General features: G+C 34.3%; 3 protein-coding genes across 3 annotated transcripts; 1 reads left to right on the forward strand and 2 right to left on the reverse strand.

Moving 5' to 3' along the window:
• Nucleotides 1-387: 387 nt before the first annotated feature.
• On the reverse strand, nt 388-1,732 carry LOC105965135 (uncharacterized). Its single transcript, XM_012989655.2, has one exon. It carries the CDS (start codon nt 1,469-1,471, stop codon nt 626-628), a length of 846 nt encoding a protein of 281 aa, XP_012845109.2. The 5' UTR covers nt 1,472-1,732; the 3' UTR covers nt 388-625.
• Nucleotides 1,733-8,415: 6,683 nt separating this feature from the next.
• On the reverse strand, nt 8,416-11,634 carry FNR1 (ferredoxin-NADP[+]-oxidoreductase 1). Its single transcript, XM_012989595.2, has 9 exons — nt 11,340-11,634; nt 10,686-10,914; nt 10,440-10,573; nt 9,867-9,945; nt 9,691-9,782; nt 9,535-9,612; nt 9,342-9,404; nt 8,990-9,224; nt 8,416-8,732 (listed from the first exon to the last, which is right to left on the reverse strand). Exons 1-9 carry the CDS (start codon nt 11,442-11,444, stop codon nt 8,665-8,667), a joined length of 1,083 nt encoding a protein of 360 aa, XP_012845049.2. The 5' UTR covers nt 11,445-11,634; the 3' UTR covers nt 8,416-8,664.
• Nucleotides 11,635-18,208: 6,574 nt separating this feature from the next.
• Nucleotides 18,209-23,033, forward strand: LOC105965343 (Transducin/WD40 repeat-like superfamily protein). The gene is made up of 12 exons (XM_012989890.2): nt 18,209-18,326; nt 18,455-18,546; nt 18,723-18,823; nt 20,193-20,293; nt 20,376-20,442; nt 20,528-20,627; nt 20,709-20,822; nt 21,249-21,386; nt 21,480-21,564; nt 22,133-22,182; nt 22,360-22,515; nt 22,634-23,033. Exons 1-11 carry the CDS (start codon nt 18,320-18,322, stop codon nt 22,501-22,503), a joined length of 999 nt encoding a protein of 332 aa, XP_012845344.2. The 5' UTR covers nt 18,209-18,319; the 3' UTR covers nt 22,504-22,515; nt 22,634-23,033.
• The last annotated feature ends 871 nt before the right edge of the window (nt 23,034-23,904 follow it).

Consider the following 23,904-nt stretch of genomic DNA (forward strand, 5'->3'; position numbering starts at 1 on the left):
ATCAAATAAGATACGTTGAGGGTCACAATGCAAACAAGGGTAGGCCACCTATAACTAATGTTATTAGGTCTATATTCCAAAACAATGCATAAACGAGAATTGACGAACGCAACCCTTTTACCGTGGCATAAGTGTTTTGACAACAGGTTTCATATTCCAATCAAATAACCGCACAAAGACCTAATATTATACTGCACAACAGGTTTCATATTCCACAAAGGCAGTTCAAATATATACTCCATAGAATTCTCGCTTCGAGAAGCATAAACAAAACCAGAAAATATCGCGAAGAATGAACAACGTACGGGCATCCAAAACACACAGCAGATACACCAAAGCAACGACAACAATACGCATAGTAAATTCACAGAAAAAAAGGCATATAAATAAATTCGAAACGCACAATCACCATATTATAACCAGAGTGCCGATAACAGCAGAAAATATTAGGCTTCACAAAGTCAAAAACCACAATATAGTATAAGAACTATCCTGTAGGTATAAACCCGCAAAGCATTATAAAAAGAAAACATAATAAAAGCATATTAACCGTTTGAAATAAGAAAACGACCAACGGAATCAAAAGACAATTACTCAAAATAGCTACGGACGTTAACTCGTAAAATCAGTGAATAGCCGCTGCGTTGCACTCTCTGGCAAAGTGTCCCGACTCCCCACAGTTGTAACAGTTTCCTCCACCACCACCACCGGACCTCCCAAAACCACCGCTTCCACGCTGGTAACCACCACCGCCGCCAGCACCGCCGCCGCCACCACCACTTGTGCAGTCTCTCGCCATGTGCCCTGGCTCACCACAGGTAAAACAAGCGCCCCCTCCACCACGGCCTACACCACGGCCACCAACACCGGCACCACTGCCGCCACCAACGTTACCGGTACAGTCTCTCGCCATGTGCCCTGGCTCCCCACAAGTAAAACAAGCGCCGCCGCCACCACTGCGGCCTCCACCACGGCCACCACCAACACCGCCACCGCGGCCTCCACTCGGACACTCCCTCGCCATATGCCCAATCCCTCCGCAGTTATAGCAGTTTCCAGCACTGCCGCCGCCGCCGCCGCCGCCATTGCCGCAGTCCCTCGCCATATGCCCAAATTCACCACAATTAAAACATTCACCGGCGCCACCTCCACCGCCGCCACCACCTCTCCGATCACCGAAACCAAACCCATCCCCGCGGCTGTTGGCGTTGTTCCCCCTCCGCGAATTCGCCTCCACCGGACCGCCGCCGGGAGCGGTGACGTCAGTAGCCTTGGTCTTATCGCCGTCGAGGATTATCGTGAACTCAACGACCTGGCCCTCGCGCAAGGTGCGATAGCCGTCGGTTTTGATGGCGGTTTGATGGACGAAGAGATCTTCGCCGCCTTCGTCCGGCTGGATGAAGCCATAACCCTTCTGATCATTGAATCTGGTCACAACACCCTTGGATCGAGAAACCTTTTCTTCCGCCATTGATTGATGAAGAATATTGCAACCAAACGAAACAAACCCTAAACCCAGCTATTTTTTTGTATACAAAAATATATGTTTAGATTTTGTTGATGTTTATGCGCTTATTTATATATGACGAACGGCTGTGGGAAAAGAAGCCCTAACAATATGTGTTTCGGCGCGTTTAGGGCTTTTGCCTTTTGGGATTCCTAATTCTTCACAATCTCTCTTCCCTTGTTTACCCAATTCTTTGTTTTCCAAAATTGCTCCTCAAGTCCTTCCTTTTTAATTTATATCTCAACATGCCGGTAATTATATGGGGTTACATACATTTTAACCCATCAACTAGATTATGTTACGCTTTACCCTGAAAAACTAAATATGGTGAATGGCAAAAAGGCCCATCACATGGGACTTAAATGCGTTTTGGTCCACAAAAAAGTCTCTCAATTGAACCCATCCCCGTATCTTTAGTCTAAAATATCCTCCATAATATAATTTTTATCAATTCCACCCATTATGCTCTAACTTCCTTAATATTACACATTGACCCTGGATTTAAACAAATATATCACATTAACCCCCAAATTTGTTTTTTCATAAAATAATTTTTTTTCTGAAATGTTTTTTTTCCGGTCAGATTCCGGCATTGACTTTTTTTTTTTTTGAAAATTCTTTTTTTTTCAAGAATTTTTTCCGGTCGGTCAACCACCATTGACCGCGGTCTCCGGCGTTGACTTTTTTTTTGGAATTTTTTTTTTCTTAGAAAAAAATATTTTAATTATTATTACTGTCTTGGCTACTAAATTATTGTCTCAGACAGTAATATTACTGTTTCGGACAGTAATATTATGAATATTATTTTCCCGAACAGTAATATTGTTAATATTATTGTCTAAGACAGTTAAATTACTGTTGGAGACAGTAATTTAACAGCCAAGGCAGTAATATTAATTAAAATAATTTAAAAAAAAAAGTCAATTAACAATTAAATTACTGTCTCCGACAGTTAAATAACTGCCGGAGACAGTAATTTAGCAACGAATACAATAATATTAATTAAAAATATTTTTCTAAGAATAAAAAAGTCAATCCACAGTTAAATTACTGACTCCGACAGTGAAATAACTGCTGGAGACAGTAATTTAGAAACGAATACAGTAATATTAATTAAAAATGTTTTTTTAAGAATAAAAAAGTCAATTAAGAGTTAAATTACTGTCTCCGACAGTTAAATAACTGCTGGAGACAGTAATTTAGCAACGAATACAGTAATATTAATTAAAATATTTTTGAAGAAAAAAAAAGTCAATTAACAGTTAAATTACTGTCTCTGACAGTTAAATAACTGCCGGAGACAGTAATTAAGCAGCCAAGACAGTAATATTAATTAAAATATTTTTTTTAAGAAAAAACATAATTATATAAATAAATAAAAAGTCAACGCCGGCGGCCGGCGGTCTCCGGTGGTGGCGGGTCAAAATTGGGGTCAAAATTGAAATAATGAAATTGGTTAATTGATGAAATTAGGCTAAATTGGGGTGTAAATCATGAAATTGGAGTTGAATTGGGTTTCAATGAATTGGGGGTAATTTTGGTATATATAAAGGGATTTTCCTTATTTGCAAATAAGTTTGAATGGGCTGGATTTATTTGAAAAACAAAAAAGTTGGATGTCCCTCTTTTAATTAAGTGCCCTTGTCATGGGCCTATTTGGCATTTGCCTAACTAAATATAATATTTACTTTCTACATTCCTTTTAGGGCTACTTACGGTCACCCCTGCGGCAAGGTCAAATTACGAAAAAATTCCTACTGTTTGCGTAGTTACAACCACACCCGTCCACTATTTATTTTCGTACACATTCACCCCTACGTTGTCAAATTACATAGGGGTGTTCATCCGGTTGGTAAACCGGCCGAACCGAACCGAACAAAAATTCGGTACATACTGATTATTGAACGGTAATTCGGTCGATATATATATATATATATATATATATATATATATATATATATATATATATATATATATATATATATATATATATAAACACAAATTAAAAAAAAAACAAAATTTTAAATATTTTTAATAAAATTTCGATAATTTGGTTAATTACCGAACCGAACCGTACGGTAAACGGTATTAAAATTTTGCATACCGAAATTTCGGTATGATAAATGATTTTACCGAATGAACCTCTAAATTTACCAACTTAAAGTATTTTTTCGTAAGATAATACATAATTGAGGGGATTGCTGTAATTATGCAAACAAAATGGGTTTTTTTATATAATTTGACCTTACCTCTAGGGGTGGCTGTAATTTGCGCTTCTTTTTAACATCTTTAACAATAATACCAAAAAACATATTTACACTCTTACTAAAAAGGGGAATTTTGCTAGGCTGCCTGCCTATGCACCATTATTTTGGACTTATATAGGTAGATATCCTTTCTATTGGATATATATAGGTATATGTCCTTTAAGTAATAAAATTAATATAGATAAAATAAAATTATTAGTATATAAATATAAATACCCTCAATCATATTTATATGAAAAAAGTAGTTATTGGAGTTCGTTGGTATAACCCCCAATATTTTATTAACAAAAGAAAGGTTCCTGGACAAACTCTAAAAAAAACCCTAATATCAATTTTTCCCGCCTAACCTAATATCATAAAATTTAGAATTAAATATTTTCTAACCTAATATCATACAATATACTAATTAAATGTTTTATTAAATTTCCTCAAATTTTTGTATGTCAGGTTTGTTAAGTGTATATTTTTACACGTAATCATATCTTTTAATTAGAGTTTTTGGTATATTCTATTGGTAATTGGTGCTTGGTGTTTTGATTTATTGTGTTTCAGGCACAAATTGAAGAATTGAATAAGTTGTGGGTCAAAACTATAATTTAGAAGAAAAGGTGGACAAAATTGGAGAAGTCAAACATCCGAGACGCAATTTCAAGAGCGAAGAAGCAAACGAAGACGAATAATTCAAGGAATATAATTAATCTCTTAGGTAACCATTATTGAGACTTATGCTTGTGTTCTGGAATTAATTGCGTAGGAATACAATAATTGAATCTAGAGTATTAGAATCGTAATGCGGAAGCGGGTTATGATTAATTTAACATCTCAGGTTAGTAATTTGAATAAACTTGCATAATTGAAGGAACTGGGGAATTAATAATCACATAGGGGGAAGCATAAAATCCTATGCTTGTTTACTTTGATCAATCTTCGTGTTTAATTGCTTCCGTGTTTTTTATTGTTTAAATTGCTTTAATTGTTTTAGTGTAATTTAGAATAAATACTCATCTTTCGACTGTGTAGGGTGGGCTTGATAATAATTGGTAGAATTTAGCATCTAGAATTAAGTAATTAAATATTCTCTGTGGGATCGATACTAGAACTTTTAATCCATTATATTACTTGTTCGATACGTGCACTTGCATGTAGGTATTACCACCAACAAGTTTTTGGCGCCGTTGCCGGGGAATATATTAATTATTTATTTTATCCTAGCTCTAGTTTTGAACAATTATCACGATTCACCCAAATTTAATTTTTATTTTTATTTTAGGTACCGTTTTATGCGCAGGAAACTCGATCTCGACAAAGAACCGTTTGATTCCAAAATTGAACGTATTTGTCGAGCCGCTAGAAGACTTCAACGTTCAAATAATATACTGGAGGACGAAGAACACAGAGACGCAGAGGGTTATTTACTCGATGCCAACGGAAACCGAATCCAAGAACAACCCCCACGGCTTCCACTACAGCTAGCAGTTAGGCCACGGACACTTCAAGACTACATAATCCCGACTCTTGACGGATTCTGCCTGAGCATCCAACATCCACCCATTGAGGCGCATAATTTTGAGATCAAGCAAGGCCTCTTGACGATGATCCAAAATAACGGGTTATTTAGTGGATGGTAGATGAATATCCCCATCTTCACATTGTCAATTTTCTCGATACCTGTAACTCCCATCGTCAAAACGGCATTTCCCAAGAGGCGCTCCAATTAATTCTCTTCAAGCACTCCTTACAAGGAAGAGCTACCCAGTGGTTGATATTGTTAGAGTAGGTAACCAACAAGCCAACTTGTGGCTGTGGTCTTTACATTTATTCTTGTAATAAATAATCATTTTTCGTATTAATGATAAAACACCTTGGCATTCTATATCTTTGTCCCTTGTTTCAAACATAGATATAGTCCTTACAGTTATTACAGGTACTAGTAATTGATCTTTTAGAATTGTGAGATATTTACTTTAGTATTATAACTATTAAACGTGTTCCTAGTCGAAGGGTTACGCCACCAATGAGGATATCTGGCTTTCCCATTCAGAGACTAGCACTTAGTTATGTGTACTGCATCTCATCAGTAAACGATATTGTGATATTGGCATGCATAAGTGGGTGCTCGTAAGTTGACGAGTTCATTGAACTCCCTCACCCTAGAAATCTCTAAGTGGTTCTCAATAATCGAGTAGAGATATCTATGGTATAGTTGTACACCATTAATTCTCAATAAGCGGGTCAAAATTGGAATAAGGGTCAAAATTGGTTAATTGGTGAAATTGAGCTACATGGGTGTAAATCATCAAATTGGAGTTGAATTGGTTTTCAAAGAATTGGGGGCAATTTTGGTATATATAAAAGGGTTTTCCTTATTTGCAAATAAATTCGAATAAGCTAGAATTATTTGGAAGAAAAAAATGTTGGATGTCCCTTTTTTAATTAAGTGCCCTAGCCATGGGCCTCTTTTTGACATTAACCCTATTAAAAAATGTCCTTAAAGAAATAAAATATGGATTATTTGGCAAACCTCCCTCATATGCATTGTGCAATTAAGATGGGCCTATATTTTTCTCTTTTTAAGAAAAATCCAAAATATTTTTAATCACTATAAATAATACAATTTTATTATTTTAATACAATTATACCCCACGATCTCTTCTCTTTCTTCTCGCTTGTTTCTTAACCGTCCTACTTTTCGATCTATCGTCTTCTCTCTTCGTCTTCTCCGTCTCTTCTCCATCGCTTTCGCCTCTGTCGCTGCAATCTTCAGATCGGTTTGGCCGAACAAGACAATATCCACAACTCATATATCCCATTCATATATTTCTAGTCAAAACCAAAATCGTCGCGAGGGGCTTCAGTCCCAGCAATTTCAACCTTCTCTCAACGTTACAAAACATGATAAGAAGGTAACAATTAATAGACTTGTTTGTTTAATTATTATCAATTTGTTCTTTTGTCTGTTTTATGTATTTGGTCCAATTAAGACATAGGATTTTGAATATAGATTTGTTTATTTTTATTATGAGAAGGGATATGTTGAATTTGATTTAAGTTTTATTGTTTGATTATTTAAATAATGTATATAATTATTTATTCATTTTTTTACAATCTGAAGTTAAATTAGAAAAACAAAAAGAATAAATAATGATAACATCATTGAAAAAACAACACATTAATTGGAAAACAGCATATTAACTAGCAATTAGTGGAGAAATAATGGACTTTCTTGTTCATTTTTTTAATTGTTTTTTTTTTTTGGAGTCTTTTGACTTTTAATTGAATAATTTATTTTCTTCGATAATTGGGAATATTATACGAAACTTAAAATTATGTTCTTCAATTCTGAGTATAATTATTTTTCTTCAATTCGGACAGAAGGCACAAGCTGCTTTTGTATGAATATATCGACAACTTTTCGTTGGGCTTGGGATTAAGTTTGAAAAAGTAAAACATAAATCTTATATGTTTGTTGTTGTTCTTCTGTTGTATTGTATAGTGGATTTCGTTAACTTCATAGTGGATTTTGATAAATTTATAGTGGATTTCGATAAGTATACAAAGTGATATTCGATAAATTTATAGTGAATTTCGATAAGCATACATTGTGGTTTTCATGTTTATACATAGTGGTTTTCATGTTTATATAGGTGTTTATACATAGTGGTTTTCATTGTTGTTTCATCATTCATTTTTCGTTTCAACAGATTTATGCAATATTAGTAGGTTGGAAATAATTTGTTTATGAAAGCTTCCGAGGTTTTGTTCCCAGTTCCCACTATTGATGGTGTGACACCAAAGTTTGCTTTTGAAAATTGGTTTTCATCTGCTAATTAATATTTTTTCTTGTTCAGATTGATTTAGTGACCCTCGTCGGCCTTGTTGGTGGTGGTGTACTGGTCTTGCACTTTTTCCTGGACATAGTAATGGTTTACGTTTCAAATAGTGGATTTTCGAACAGTGAATTTACGTTTTTTTGTTTGTTATTTTTTGAGTCGTATAGTAGTAAATTACGTATATGTTTTTAGTGGATTTCAATAAGTTTGTTATGGATTATGTTAATATTAAAGTGGATTACGTTAATTTTACAAAGAATTTTACGGTATTACAGTGGTCTTCGATAAATTTGTAGTAATTTTCTATGAGTATATAGCGAATTTTAATTTTCGCAACCCTGGTGGAAAAAAATTGAAAAAAAAACAACAAAAAGTTAAAATAAAATTGAGCGTTAAAAATAATATTTTTTTTAACTTGATGGGAAAAAAAACTGAAACAAAATTAAAGCAATATTTTGTTTCAAAATTGAAATTGAAAAAAACAATATTTATTCTGGAAAAAAAGGAGAATAAGAAAAAACTGTAATGGCGTGAGATTTATGAATTGTTACTTGAAGAGAGAGTATGATATTGGCATTTTGGATAATTTGAGCCAAATTGACTTATGTCAAATAGCAATTAATAAAATAAATTTATTATGAAGTCAAAATTAAATAAGGGGACTTTGTCACGTAGTCCGAATAAAATATTGTGGTAAGAGATTCTTACCCAGTTTCCTACTTAATTAACCATATGAAATAAATAGGCACAATATTAAGTTATCAAACCCTGTACCTACTAATAAATTTGAAGATCCAGTCGCAGCAAATAATTTGAGGACAAAAATAACTGATATAATTCGTTTCACTATCAACTTTTTTTGACAATGCCCTTCATTTTTTATATCCAGAGGTGCCATAGATGGAAACAAATTCGAAAAAAGAAGTAGAAGAAGATTGGGAACGAAACAAATTCGAAAAAGAAAGTTGCCTATCTACATCAGTAGAGAAGAAGAAATCACAATGCATGCCGATATATTTGTATATATATGGATATATATAATATTATATAAGAAGATGAATCAGTAGACTTCAACATTCCATTGCTCTGCTCTCTTCAATTGCTTCTTGTAGTCTAACCAGTCGATACCTGAAAAAAAAATGGTTGATCAAAAGAGAAAGAGATCAAAGTAGTATATACAGCAGAACCTCGATAAATTAACAATCTCGCTTAAATAATAATTTCTTCCAGTCCTGACTCAGGTGAAAATGTACGTCGATAATTTAATATTTCGTTAAATTAATAGAATTTTGCTAGTCCCGACTGTATTAATTTATAGAGGTTAAACCGTACGTCAGAATAAAAAAAAAATTGCGATGTAATTAATGAATGGTGATGGAATTTACCGTCTTTAGCAGCCAAGGAAAGCATGATTTCATCGATACCCTTTTCCATGCCCTTGAGACCGCACATGTAGACATAGGTATTGTCTTTCTTGAGCAGTTCCCATAGCTCTTCGGCGTACTCAGCCATCCTAGTTTGGATGTACATCTTCTCTCCTTTGGCGTTGTTCTGTTCTCTGCTAACAGCAAAGTCGAGTCTGAAGTTATCCGGGAATTTCTCCTTCATCTTTTCAAACTCCTGCTCGACAAAATACGTGCTAAGTTTGTTAATTCTTATATAACTCTTCTACTTTAAAACGCGAGCGAATTCAATGGTGGAAGCGGTTTTAAGCGTCGAATTAATGCATAAGTTTACCTCTTTGTAGAGCAATGAGCTGCTTGTTGGAACACCCAAGAACAACCATCCTAAGCCATTGAACTGCAATAAAAGAAGCCAACATTCTTAATTGACATTTTAATAAGATAACCTATGCTAGCGATATTGTTACGCATACGAATATTTGTACGAATTTTTTATTTTTTTTTTAAATGAGATCGGGTATTGTTACCTTGTAATCGTCGTGCTTCTCGAAGAACATCTTCCACAAGAATGAGCGGAAAGGGGCGATACCAGTTCCAGTACCAAGCTACATAGTAATTCCAATTATTATATCTTTATTGTAACAAAGGTAAAAAAAGGACGACCTCGATCCGAGAAAACATACCATTATAATTGTAGCATTAGGATCCTTTGGCATGAGCATCTCTTTTCCCACAGGCCCAGTTATTTTCACTTCGGTACCAGGTTTCAAGTCACCTGAATTCACATATAAACTCATAATTAATGCAATCAATATTATTTTTTTCTAGAAAAAAAAAATCAATTATATTTATCACTTACACAAAAAGTTTGAGCAAACTCCTTTAACTGTTTCCCCTTGGTCGTTGGTGTAGATGAGTCTTTTAACACACAGAGATACCTGTGCAAACCATATTAAAGAACTGAAATTCTGCTCAAGTATTTAATTAATATATGTTTTTATATATAAAAGTAAGAAACGCTAGAGCAGCCTAAGAAACTCTAATGACAAATTTGTAAAGTTTTTAAAAATTAATTACATCTCTTATTTTCCCGCCTTTTCTTTTTTAATGACTTTCATTGCAAATCAGCTAGCAAAATCCTAATCCACTTGCATATAGTTTTTTTTTTTAAACAATTCATTCTGTGGTTGATATTTCTAACGACAAGCAACTAAATGGAAGTGAGATGACTTGATTAATTTACGTGTTTTGTTCGGATTTGTATAATCATATTTACAGCAATATTAACATTATTTTGACAATTTAAATTTCACAAATAATTATTTTAATATCGTGTAATTTTTTTTAATACAATTTAATTATCATATACTTAAATTTTCTTCTTTTTTGCAGCGGGAAAATTGGTAGTAATATATAATATTAGAAGGCTTACAGTCTTGGAGTCTCCAAAGTCACCGAGGGCACTGCTTGCAATAGAATACAACCTCAGTTTGTGAGGCTTTCCGTTCTTGTCTATCCCGTCAGGTATTATACCGATCGATTGTCCTTCTCTGTAAGGCACCTCCCCTGCACTCATCATAATATTCAATTCAAATAAATTAATTACTTGACATTTTATTTTAAGTATTAACTGCTCGAATTGAGTAGACATGAGAAAATGTACGGACGGAAGACGGACCTTCGGTGCTGAAGACCATGTGCCAGGTTTCACCGGGAGCATCGTCGCCCGTGATTTTGGTGTTGAGAAGGCATCTGCCGACGTACGGTTCTTTAGGCCTATACTTGTTCACAATTACACCTTCTTCCTGTTTCTTTGATATCTTCTCCGCCTTTGCCGGCGCTTCTGTCGTTACCTGAGCTCTGATGGGCCCCACTTTTGTTACATTTCTGTTGTAGTACAACGGCACCTGCATTTTTTGCATATTGCATATCATCTATTTATACGTATGCAGGGGCATACCCAAAGTCATTTGTACGGAAAAAATAAACTATGGATTTATGTGGGATCGGGAATTGAACCGGATTTTTTTTTCATTAAGTAACATAACTAAACATTTAAAAAAGAATAATATGATCAATCACTATATCATTATTTAAACTTTCTAAATTTAAAAATCATGTATTATAAGAAGGTAATTTATTTTTTAGTACTATATAAAAATACACAAATGAAAACCAATAAAAAATAGGCAAATTTTTTTTTCGTGGAGGGGTGGCTGCCCCCCATGTAATACCCATTTTGTGATTTAAATATAATTTTTACAAATCAAAATATACATCGTCAATAACCGGTTATATATATATTTGATCAAGATCAGAAATACGTACGTACCTTGTTAAAATTGATTCTTTCAGGAGATACAATGGAAGTTTTAGATTGAACGGAAGTGAACTTGGTGGAAGGCAGTGAGACTGCAGCACTTACAGCAGCAGCCATTGTTAGAGAGAGAAAGTAAGAGAGAGAGAGAGAAAGATGATATTATGATAATGAGTGAAGTGGGGGGAATGGAAAAATCGGTGAAGGAGATGAAAGAAAGAAAGATTATTTGGATGGAAAAATAAAAGAGAAGATTATTTGGATTGAGTGGAGGAGATTGGAAGGCCAATGCAGTGGCAACAGTGAGGATAAGAAAATGTGTTCAAATGTAGGACACCTCAAATTTCTGCTTGTGGGGCCCATTTGCACAATATATATTTTTCCTTTGTTTTTATCATCACTCATCAGCATTTGATTTTATTTTTAGATTCAATACTATGAAGTAGAAACCGAATCAAGATCCTCGCCAGTAATTTATGTTATTTAAAGGGTAAATTACAAACACCCCCCTGAGGTATGGTCAAATTACAAAAACACCCCTCTTGTTTGGATAATTACATCTACCCCCTCAACTATTGATTTTTTCTTACACCTCCACCCTTATTGTGTCAAATTCAACATTATCATCTAGATTCCGTGGAATGTGCTCTAGTTTGCATTCGTTTTGTGTGAAAAATACAGTTTCCGATGGACCACAAACTGATATACACAAGCTAAAAATCACATATTAGCTTCATAATGTAGAGTTTCAATGGTATAAAACGGGTACAAAAGTGATAATATTTCATATAATCTCGAAGATTCCACTAAATTTGAGGAGCCGAGGGGGTGGTTGTAATTATCCAAACAAGAGGGGTGTTTTTGTAATTTGACCAAATCTCAGGGGGGTGTTTGTAATTTACCCTTATTTAAATTGAATGAACCTTGGGCACGGTGAGCTCTAACAAATTTTGATGGCAAGAATCTACTTGGTAATGTTTGGAATGATTTTGAGAGTTATTGATTTATATTATATTTTTGGAGGAAATTTATTTTGATTGAATAATTTGAGAATAAAAGTAATGATTAATGTTTATGATTTTAGATTGGGTACAATACACGGTAACAGTCTAATTATGTTTACAGTTGTCTGAAAATTTATATTTTAGTAGAAGAATTTGAAATATAAAGTGATGTTTGTTTATTTTTTAGTGTGAACATTTTTATTGTAGTAGTCAATTATTTCTATTGTAGCATTCAAATCATGTCTAAATGAGAAATAAACTTTAGAAATTGTTTTTGGAAAATTATTTTGAAAAACTAAACAAACATGAATTCATTTTCGAGAAAGAGTAAAAGTGAAATGAAAACATATCCAAACATTGCTCTAGGATTTTAATGTAACTGTTAAAGAAAGAAGAAAAGATCAACCGGAATCTATAAAAACAATAATCATTCCTTAAGAATATAATTTGAAATTATAAATTAAAAATCTCACTTGATATTCTTCTTTATTTTAATCGTGAAAATTATACACTCGTTTAAGCCTGAAAATTATAAATTATAAACCCATTGAAATCTGAAGATATTGGATTTTCACAGTGAACTTCTAGTAGTGAACATTGATTATAAACTTATATATGGTACACTCCCATACCCCAACCTATTCAGAGACGCGTCTCATCATGTGTTCTTATGGATTTTTAGTTTAGAAAAATGACGGAAGTTGTGTACATTGAACGAGTGAGAAACTTTAGCTAATTATGCCACTACTTTCACAACTTGAAAAGAAATACGGGCACATTTTAGCTCAACGATTGTGGAAACGCTCTCCTTTTTTTTTTTTTTTTTTTTTTATGTGCCCTAGACCCTAGCTTTGCTTCACGTTGTCGGTTGCCCGATGCAGTCGCCAAACCCTCTCCAGCGTCGTCCTTGATACGCATTTTCCTCACGTATAAATTACCGCAAGTATACGGTATCGCATTTTGCAGAACAGTGGTTCCGGATATCGATCCACAAGGACCTTGTAGATTCAAATGCTGAGTAGTGTAATTATATTATCGTTATATTATCTAGCCGATCGTAAATAAGTGGATTGGTGATAAACCCTAATTTAAAAGCATGCAAGATCGTAAACATGCAAATATGGAATGTACGTAAATAAAGTACGACAACTCAACGCGGGGGAACTTCGATTTAAAGGGGACTTCTAGGGCCAAATCCACCTATATATAATCAACAACGATCTACAAATCCGTTATCTAACGCCACATTCCTATTCGTTAACCCAGACGCTAAAGTACTCTAACCCCCGTCTCCAGTGTAGTTAGAGTCTACCCACAGGTCCGACGTCTCCGTTCAGAACCTGCTATTAAGAGAGCATTTAGGCCAAGTCCTTAAGGGCTACCCGAAGTGCATCACGTCTCCATTTCCACACCCCGAGCTATGTTTTCCTAACTTCAAACAAGAAATCCTCTCTCGAGTTCATTCCTATTTAATATCAATTTGAGAGCTGATCAACACAATCAGAAGCATTTAATACAGGAAAACATAAACGAAATCAAAACACGACAAATAGATAACAGAAATGACGATCGAAATCAATATATACAAGGCTTCATTGCCCTAGAAGAAAATGTTCTTAGTTCATAACAAACATAGTATCAAAAGAATGTACAAAGGAAATGAAGAACAAAACGTAAAGAAATTGCGTAAGAAAAACCCAAGTCGGAACCTCCGTTGATGATTCCCGCGAAGAACTGTCGAAAACCGTAAAAATGTCGAAGAAGAACGAAGAGTGAGGGCTTGCTTCTATTTATAGTAAATTGCAAAGCTTCCTCAAGAAGCTTTGCTTTTTAAAATATCTGCCCTCGAAAATCGTGCCAGATCGCGATCCAATAAAGTCGGATCGCGATCTGGCTTCTCGAAAAAACGTGAACCGCCATCCCAGACGGTAAAAACAGACCAAAAAAAAAAACTAAACCGCCGGAATCCGGCGACAATAAAAACAGACCAGAAAAAAATAAAAAATAAAAGGGTAAATTACAACCACTCCTGTGAGGTATGGTCAAATTACGAAAACCCCCCTCTTGTTTGGATAATTACAACCACCCCCTCAACTCATCAAATTTACTGGAATCTTCGAGATTATATAGAATATTATCACTTTTGTACCCGTTTTATCTTATTCGAACTCTACATTTTGAAGCAAGATGATCATAATATGTGTTTTTGGCTTGTATATATCAGAATGTGGTGCATCAGAAACTGTATTTTTACATAAAACGAGTACAAACTAGAGCACATTTCACAGAATCTAGATGATTATGTTGAATTTGACACCATAATGGGTGGAGGTGTAAGAAAAAAATATAGTTGAGGGGGTAGATTTAACTATCCAAACAAGAGGGGTTTTTGTAAATTGACCATACCTCAGGGGAGTGTTTGTAATTTACCCAAAATAAAAAATAAAATCGAAAAGTCAATGCCGGAGACCGACGACAAGAAAATACTTTCTTTTTTAAAAGGTCAAAATTGGATTGTTGTGGACAAAATTGATTAAATTGGGGTTACAATTAAGAGTTGGGTGTAAAGGTTTGGAGGTAATTTTGTCATATACATGAATTTTTACTTTATTTATAATAAACATGGTTATCGGATCGTAAAAATATCTCGTATCATTTTTCTCTATGTCTCATATCATATCGTTATCGTACCGTATCGTAAGATATTTAACCAACTATTAAATTAGTAAGAGATATATATCTAAATTATAAAAACATTATAAATATGTAAAATTTAATATAACTACTTATTTCAAAATAGGTATAAATTCAAGTTTCAATATCATATTATAAAATATAACAAAAATCATATATGTTCATCAAATAGTATCATCTAAGAGGATGTTTGGCTAGGCTTATAAGACGTTAAAATGAGCTTATAAGATGTTTAAGAGTTATTCTAGTGTGTTAGGTAATTTTTTTAAAAGATCTTAAAAAGTCAAAATATTATAGGCTACTGGAGAGCAAATAAGATTTTTTTAAAAAGTATTTTTACCCACCTATTTATTTAAGGTCATATAATGAGTAAAATAGCTTGTAAGATTACTATCCAAACACTTGAAAAAAATAATTTTAAAAGTAAGACGTAACAACTTATTAGCTCTTAAAACAACTTATCAGATGTAAGAGTTTATCAACTGTGTAAAATAAACTTAACCAAATTGTCCCTAAGTTCAAATCCGAATACCTAATTTCTAAAATATTCGATATCTCGTAATTTTGAAGATCAATGTCACTTAAATCGTCATCATCTACCAATTTTAAACGATTGCATTCATCATCATCAATCGCAAAATCCAACAAAAAAAACGCCTCGAACTGGTCTTGAATAGCAAGAATCTATAAAAATTGAATTAGGGTTGTAATATTGTGAGGGTTGGTGAAGAAATTGAAGAGAAAAATGTGAATTAGGGTTGGGATATTGAAGAAATCTGTTCTAAATGGTTTTTCAGAGTAGTTGACTGCATTTCTTCTTTTTTTTCTTCGTTTTTTTTCATTTTTTTAAAGGTTGACTAATATCGTCAATATCGTATCGTATCGTGATACAGCAATATGATACGATATCTCGCGATATTTAACGGTATTTATCAATCGGCGATACATAACCCGAGTTGTATCGTTTTGATTGGAACCATACCGTATCGCGATATATATCGCGGTATATCACGAGATTAACGACAGTACAATTACTTTAATGTACTGTTAGTGATAATATAATTACATTAATTTACTTTCAGTGACAGTATAATTATCGTTAATGACAGCACAATTACGGTCAACGTTTAGCGGCGGGCGTAAAAAAAAACATTAAACCGCCGGAATCCGGTGACGGTAAAAACAGACCAGAAAAAAATAAAAAATAAAAGGGTAAATTACAACCACTCCTACTCCTGTGAGGTATGGTCAAATTACGAGAACCCCCCTCTTGTTTGGATAATTACAACCACCCCCTCAACTCATCAAATTTACTGGAATCTTCGAGATTATATAGAATATTATCACTTTTGTACATACCCGTTTTATCTTATTCGAACTCTACATTTTGAAGCAAGATGATCATGATATGTGTTTTTGGCTTGTATATATCAGAATGTGGTGCATCATAAACTATATTTTTACACAAAACGAGTACAAACTAGAGCACATTTCACAGAATCTAGATGATTATGTTGAATTTGACACCATAAGGGTGGAGGTGTAAGAAAAAATTATAGTTGAGGGGGTAGATTTAACTATCCAAACAAGAGGGGTTTTTTGTAAATTGACCATACCTCAGGGGGGTGTTTGTAATTTACCCAAAATAAAAAATAAAATCGAAAAGTCAACGCCGGAGACCGACGGCAAGAAAATATTTTTTTTTTAAAAAGTCAAAATTGGATTTTTGTGGACAAAATTGATTAAATTGGGGTTACAATTAAGAATTGGGTGTAAAGGGTTGGAGGTAATTTTGTCATATACATGAATTTTTACTTTATTTATAATAAATATTAAATGGACGGGCTTATTGGTGGAAGAGATATAGCCCCTAAACCTATAATAATAAAAAGGGTAAATTCAACTTTACCCCCTTGTACTCTGCCCAAAAACCACTTTACCCCCTCGTACTCTTAATTTCGTTGATTTACCCCCTTGTACTTATACAATTTCCCAATACAACCCTCTTCGTCAACTTTTTTTCGATTTTGACTCTGACGCCATTTGGTCAAGAGTCAAAATATTGATTTTTTTCAATTTTGACTCTCGAGATTAGAAAAGAGAAAGTTTCACACATTCATATATTTTTTTTCTTTGCACTGGGCAGAATGGATCAATTTTTGGGTCTTGATTTTTACTAAGTTAGGGGTTCAATTTGGGGATATCTTAGAAGGGGAAGTGGTGGGAGAAGAAGAAATGACAATATTGACGGAGGAGAAACGACGCGTTATAGGCAGTGGCAATTTTGTAATTTACAAAGTTGACCAAAAATGGCGTTAGAGTCAAAATTGACAAAAATTAAAGGAAAGGGCTGTATTGGAAAATTGTACAAGTATAAGGGGGTAAATCGATAAAATAAAGGGTAAATTCCACTTTACCCCCTCGTACTCTGCCTGAGAGTCACTTTACCCCCTCGTACTCTCAATTTTATCTATTTACCCCCTTGTACTTGTACAATTTCCCAATACAGCCCTTTTCTTCAATTTTTGTCAATTTTGACTCTAACGCCATTTGGTCAACTCTGTAAATTACAAAATTGCCACTGCCTATAACGCGTCGTTTCTTCTCCGTCAATATTGTCATTTCTTCTTCTCCCACCAGTTCCCCTTCCAAGGTATCCCCAAATTGAACCCCTAACTTAGTAAAAATCAAGACCCAAAAATTGATCGATTCCACCCAGTGCAAAGAAAAAAATATATGAATGTGTGAAACTTTCTCTTTTCTAATCTCGAGAGTCAAAATCGAAAAAATTCAATATTTACGTCAATATTTTGACTCTTGACCAAATGGCGTCAGAGTCAAAATCGAAAAAAGTTGATGAAGAGGGTTGTATTGGGAAATTGTACAAGTACAAGGGGGTAAATCGACGAAATTAAGAGTACGAGGGGGTAAAGTGGTTCTTGGGCAGAGTACAAGGGGGTAAAGTGGAATTTACCCTAAAATAAAATTGAGAGTACGAGGGGGTAAAGTGACTCTCAGACAGAGTACGAGGGGGTAAAGTGGAATTTACCCTAATAAAAATGATTGGTTAGTAGCATGGATATGGAGGAATTGGGCCGAGAGAAAGTCTTTAGGCGACCGGGCCGAACTGACCACTACCCACTTGCGCCAACCCAATATTACCTGATATCCATTTCGAATAAACCATTTTTATTTTTATTTTATTTTTTATTTTTTATTTTTTTTCCTCTTCGCGAGGGAGCAGAGACTCTCACTGATTATTCTTTGTTCTGAAGAACCAACCAACAAACAACTTCAATGGCGGGTAATCTAAATTAAATTGCTTTCCTTTTCGTTTTGATGTGTATAGGGTCATTTTATTATAGCTTAATTGCCCTCCTAGTTTTGGCTAAAATTTAGTTTTTTTTTGTGTGTTTTTGTTGCGGGAAAAAGGGGGTCAATTGGAGAGAGAAGACAAAGTTTCGTTAGAACTCACAGAAGAAATCCTTCAGAGCATGGAAGTTGGGATGGCCTTCCGTGATTACGTTTGTGCTCTCTCTCTCTCTCTCTAGACTCTCTCTCTCTCTCTCTGCTTAATTTTGTAGCTAATTTCGAGTTGCTGCTTTCAAGATACATTTATTTCGTGGATGAGTAAAATTAAGAAACTATTTGGTTAAAATTTGTGGAGCTAGTATGTACTGATATTTATATATTTGTGCAGAATGGTAGAATTAGTTCGATGGATTTCCACAAGACATCTAGTTATTTGGTAACTGCTAGTGATGATGAATCCATTCGCCTTTATGATGTCTCCACTGCAACGTAAGCATTTCTTTTCCTCCTTTTTATTTTTATTTTATGGTGAATCTACATTATGCAAGAAGGATTTTTCTTATCGTATGTATCAATAATAAATAATTCTAGTAAGTAATTGTTTACTTCATAGGATTAGGTTCATAAATATCCAACCTCGCCCATCATAAATTCGTATTTTTCTTAGGATGACCCGTCTTATGAAATAGGTATGATGAACATATCCTAGTGGGATGGAAATATGATAAAGTAACAAAACTTTATTTGATCTACCATTTCTCGTCTAAACAAGGATTTATGCCGCCTCTAGTTTTATTAGATTTCACCATGATGAAATCTTTATTGAAAGCAAAAATTGAAGAATTGAAACGTATTTTACTTTGTGACAATGGTCTTGAAGAAGTGAATTATTTCAATCTTCGTACGTTTAAGGTTTAATAGGGTACCTAATTTATCTTCGTCGAGATTTAGAGCTACAACGTTTTGGCAATTCATATGTCTAGAATTATTGTTACAGTGCTGATATATTAGCGTTGGCTTCAACTTTATGCATTCTGGTGCCTGATTAAGATCTGCTTGAATGTTTGAAAGACACTACATATTGAGATGAATCTGCTCGTATTATTTCTCAATATGCAATGTAGGTTTTTAAATGGAACTAGTTAACTTGCACTTGTGATTTGTAACAAAATAAACGAGTGTTTGCCTGAGGGTCTGCTAATGGACTAGAATTTAACTATGCAGTAAGGCCTTGTATTGTCTATCACGATTCGGTATTAACGGAAAAGTGATGCTCAAAGCTGTGACAACAAATCATTATTTACGATTTCAATTGCACTGAAATTTGTTAATTCATTTTCCTTTCTCTTCGATCACATCCTTTCCATCAAGAGATGTGCAACATGTGGCAAGAATCGCCAACTATAAATCCATTTTTGTTATTGCACTCGTAATCTTCTTCGTAGTAGTAGATGTAGATGAAGTTCTCCTTTTTGCGTTTAACATACACATTGATCGAGATGTAAAACCATAGTCAATTTAAGCATGTAAACTCCCAAAGTTAAAACTGTGACCATCAAAAACAAGATATACTCGTCACATGTCATTCTTACATGCCAATTGCTTCTTACATTTCTTTGAGGATTTATAGACTTCATCGTTTAATAGTAGTTGTATGCAGCTTTCCAGCCCTAAAATGCCATTGATTCATAAGAAGACATTATAGAAGAAAGTTTTATCTTTTTTTAGTCTCTAATCTGGATTTCTTCCGTTGTGAGTAAGCTTCAGGGATCATATTAATTACAAATGTTCTGCATCATCTTACGATTGATTTCAATTGCCCGTGGATATGCTAATTGAGTTTACTTACCGCATTCAGATGTTTGAAGACGATCAACAGTAAAAAATACGGTGTTGATCTAGTTTGCTTTACTTCTCATCCTACAACTGTTATCTACTCGTCGAAGAATGGCTGGGATGGTATGCATTTCAATATAGTATCCGCCTTAATTTCCGAGTAACATATTCAACCACTAAGTACCTTTTTTTGTAATGACAACAGAATCACTGCGGCTTCTCTCGTTGCACGATAACAAATACTTGAGATACTTCAAGGGTCATCATGACAGGCACGGTTCTCAATCTTTCTTTAAGCATTCCTTTTTTCGTATTATTGATACGGTAAAATGAAGCATTCTTATATTGGATTCACAGAGTTGTCTCCCTTAGCCTGTGCTCTAGAAAAGATTGTTTTATTTCTGGATCTCTTGATCGAACGGTTTTGCTTTGGGATCAAAGAGCCGAGAAATGTCAGGTGAAGCACGCACTTTTAAATTCTCAGTTGGTCAAATTATTTCTCTTTTATTTTCGTTAAACGATGATTCTTTGGAAATAGGGGCTTCTGCGTGTTCAGGGGAGACCAGCTGCTGCTTATGATGATCAGGGAGTTGCTTTTGCCATTGCTTTTGGAGGATACGTAAGAATGTTTGATGCTCGCAAATACGAAAAGGTCAGTATATAATTAAGAGGGTGATTGGCTAAGCTTATAAGCTTTTAAAAGGAGCTTATAAGATGTTTTAGAGCTTATAAGCTCTTCCAAAGTGTTTGGTAAATTTTTCAAAAAAGATCTTAATTTTTTTTTAAAATAAGCTGTTGGAGAGCAAATAAGATCTTTTAAAAAAAGTACCTCGAACCCACCTTTTTATTTAAGATCTTATAATGAGTAAAAATGGAAAATAAGCTCATTATCCAAACAATCTAAAAATTAATCCTAAAAATAAGATATAACAACTTATCAGCTCTTAAAACATCTTATTAGACGTAAGAACTTATCAGCTGTTTAAAATAAGCTTAGCCAAACACCCTCTAATACATTAGAGAAATAAGTCGATCAATTGTTGGTTTTCTCAAACACTGATTTATGAACTGTTTAAAGGGCCCTTTTGACATATTTTCTCTCGGGGGAGATATTTCGGAATCTAATGTTGTGAAGTTCAGCAACGACGGGAAACTTATGCTTTTGACAACGTCAAATGGACATATTCACGTGCTTGATTCCTTCCGTGGCACCCTTGTGAGTCGTCCATTTTCAAAACATTTTATTCATCGGTTTTACAGATTTAATTTGATGAGAGCGGCCTTTTAATCGCGGTTTCTTTTGCTCTAGTTGTCAACGTATAACGTGAAGCCAGGTTCAAGCAATTCTACTTTGGAGGCGTCTTTCAGCCCCGATGGAATGTTTGTCATATCAGGTACGTGTGCCATAAAATTTTAAATAAGACATTTGATATTAGTCTTGTTTGACTTGATCTGTATTCGATTTTTAAAATTACTTTTTTCTTGCTGTATATTTTACGCTCCAGTGTCTTTTGTGAAGTTTTTGGTTACGTTACATATTGGCAGTCACTTATATGATATCCAAATGAGTTGCAACTCTGGATTTTTGATATATGGTGTAGTAAGAGAGAAAATGTTTAATGCAGCGACTTATATGAAATCTACGTTGTTTCCTTAAAGTGTTTCGCTTTCTCTGTTTAGGAAAATAAGTTAATAACCATAAGAATGAAGAATATACCCGTAACGGGAGAGTGATTATATATGTTAATTTCTACGGGGAGTTCGGTCAAACCATAGCTACACTATTGCACAATTTTATAATTCAGAAAGAGAACGGATCACAAAATCTCAGATCACAATTTATTTTACTAAATCGAACCGCTTCGTGCAATTTTGACAGGATAGGGTTTGTTCTTGTTCTGGAGTTCATTGTCTACGTTTTGTTTCACTTACGATCCTTGACATTTTTATGCTATGTGACAGGTTCTGGAGATGGTAGTGTTTATGCTTGGAGTGTTCGCAGTGGCAAAGAGGTACGGTAATCTGCTCGTTACTTCAGTTGCTTTAGTGCTCACGTCTTCTTGACGATTATGGAAAAATTACGTCGGCAATTGTTGTGACATTTTAACTTCACAAGCCTTACGTCAGTTTCTCTGAGTGTGAGTTTTAGTAGTATCTTCTGTTTTTTTGACATTCATTTCGTGTTTTAGGTTGCCAGCTGGATGAGTACTGAAGCTGAACCTCCAGTAATTGAATGGGCTCCTGGAAGCTTAATGTTTGTGACGGGTTCTTCCGAGTTATCGTTTTGGGTTCCGGACTTGTCTAAATTAGCAGCGTATGTTGGACGGAAGTAAGAATATTCACAGGTACTTCTTTTATCGAATATATACACTGCTGCTGCGTTTTCCCTTCCTCGATTTCTCCAATTTGGGTAATAAATTATTCGGTCGTCTATGCTATAAGCTTGACATTGCTAATTTGCAGATGGAGAGATGACTTACATGTAAGAATAATCGTAACAGTTTGACGTGACTTAGATATTTAATCTCTCGTGTGTGCTTCTCATCTTGGAGTCGACTATATGAGTTACAATGGATGCTGACGAAGCAAAAGATCGATTTAGAGTGTCCACGGATGAGGTATGCATGTGTAACTTTTTTTCATGACCAAAAATCTCTTCTTGGTAGTGTATCTGTGTAGTTATTATAGTTTCTTAGTGGGTGTTCAGTGGCGATTGTTTGTGTTTTAAACTTCTTTTTACCTGGAATACGGAGTTTAAAATGAAGTATCGATGTTAGATTATTACAGTGTTTCTGTAAAAAAAAAAAAAAAAAGCACACACAGAACTATGATGTGTTTGTTTATGTTATAAGATGTTTTAGAAGATTTTTTTGTTTTTGTTTTTTTAACGTAAGCTTCTTACACGTTTTTTTAAACTATCGATTCAAATGTAGGAGAAGGTTGCTAAAGCATAATTTGTTACTCGTTAATTTAAAAGTAGGTCCAACTTATTCATATATGGACTTACAGTATGTTCTAGTGACTTGCCTGGCAAAGATATGCTTGTTTAATTCAATTTAGCTAGTCAAGGTGTTGTGAATTTTCGGATAGATTATTAATTTCTAGGACTAGGAAATTTAGCTTCATCTACTTGTTATATCTGGATTTATAGGGACGGTTAATTTTTTTTTACTATTTTAATTAAACAATCAGAAACGGAATTTACTAAGTTTCATCTCTTACTCGGTCAAGACATATGGATCGAAATCTGTACATCTTTGGAATCCATTAGTGCGTCCAATAATGAAAATAAATCAATGTCAAGATGGACTGCTATGTTGATTCCTCCAACCTGTCCCGTACAATAATTGCACAAACTGTTCTGCTTGCTTTAGAGACGATCCAAAGATTTTTCGCAAAATCATGCCTAAGTAAATCAATTACTAGTTTGAAAAAAAATTAAAAACCTTAAAATTCGGAAAAACTAGTTTCGGATTCTAACATGTGTGATGCCTCTGTGAGGGACTTATAGCGAAATAAATAAAAGGTGTCTGTCTATCCTTATGGCAATATAATTGTGGTACCCAAATTTCCCATAATAAATCAACTATGTGGATTGTTGTTGTTGTGGGATTATACATGGAAGATTCGCAAATTGTCTGGGATCGACTGGAACAAGAACTTGCTTATTTATTCTAATTCGATCGTAGAAATGACCCATTTCATTTATTTTGAACAGGAAAATGACCCATTAT

Source organism: Erythranthe guttata, chromosome 8, assembly GCF_056151865.1.
Source record: "Erythranthe guttata isolate IM_541 chromosome 8, IM_541, whole genome shotgun sequence".
Lineage (NCBI taxonomy): Eukaryota > Viridiplantae > Streptophyta > Magnoliopsida > Lamiales > Phrymaceae > Erythranthe > Erythranthe guttata.

What these genes read in the sequence shown, in the direction of transcription:
- LOC105965135 (XM_012989655.2), bottom strand. Translation starts at nt 1,471, where the DNA reads ATGGCGGAAGAAAAGGTTTCTCGATCCAAGGGTGTTGTGACCAGATTC.
- FNR1 (XM_012989595.2), bottom strand. Translation starts at nt 11,444, where the DNA reads ATGGCTGCTGCTGTAAGTGCTGCAGTCTCACTGCCTTCCACCAAGTTC. An exon ending in AGTTTGCTCAAACTTTTTGT is followed by an intron (nt 9,783 to 9,866) that starts GTAAGTGATAAA and finishes ATGTGAATTCAG; the next exon opens with GTGACTTGAAACCTGGTACC. An exon ending in AGAAGCACGACGATTACAAG is followed by an intron (nt 9,405 to 9,534) that starts GTAACAATACCC and finishes CTTTTATTGCAG; the next exon opens with TTCAATGGCTTAGGATGGTT.
- LOC105965343 (XM_012989890.2), top strand. An exon ending in TTCAAGGGTCATCATGACAG is followed by an intron (nt 20,443 to 20,527) that starts GCACGGTTCTCA and finishes TTGGATTCACAG; the next exon opens with AGTTGTCTCCCTTAGCCTGT. An exon ending in ATTCCTTCCGTGGCACCCTT is followed by an intron (nt 21,387 to 21,479) that starts GTGAGTCGTCCA and finishes CTTTTGCTCTAG; the next exon opens with TTGTCAACGTATAACGTGAA.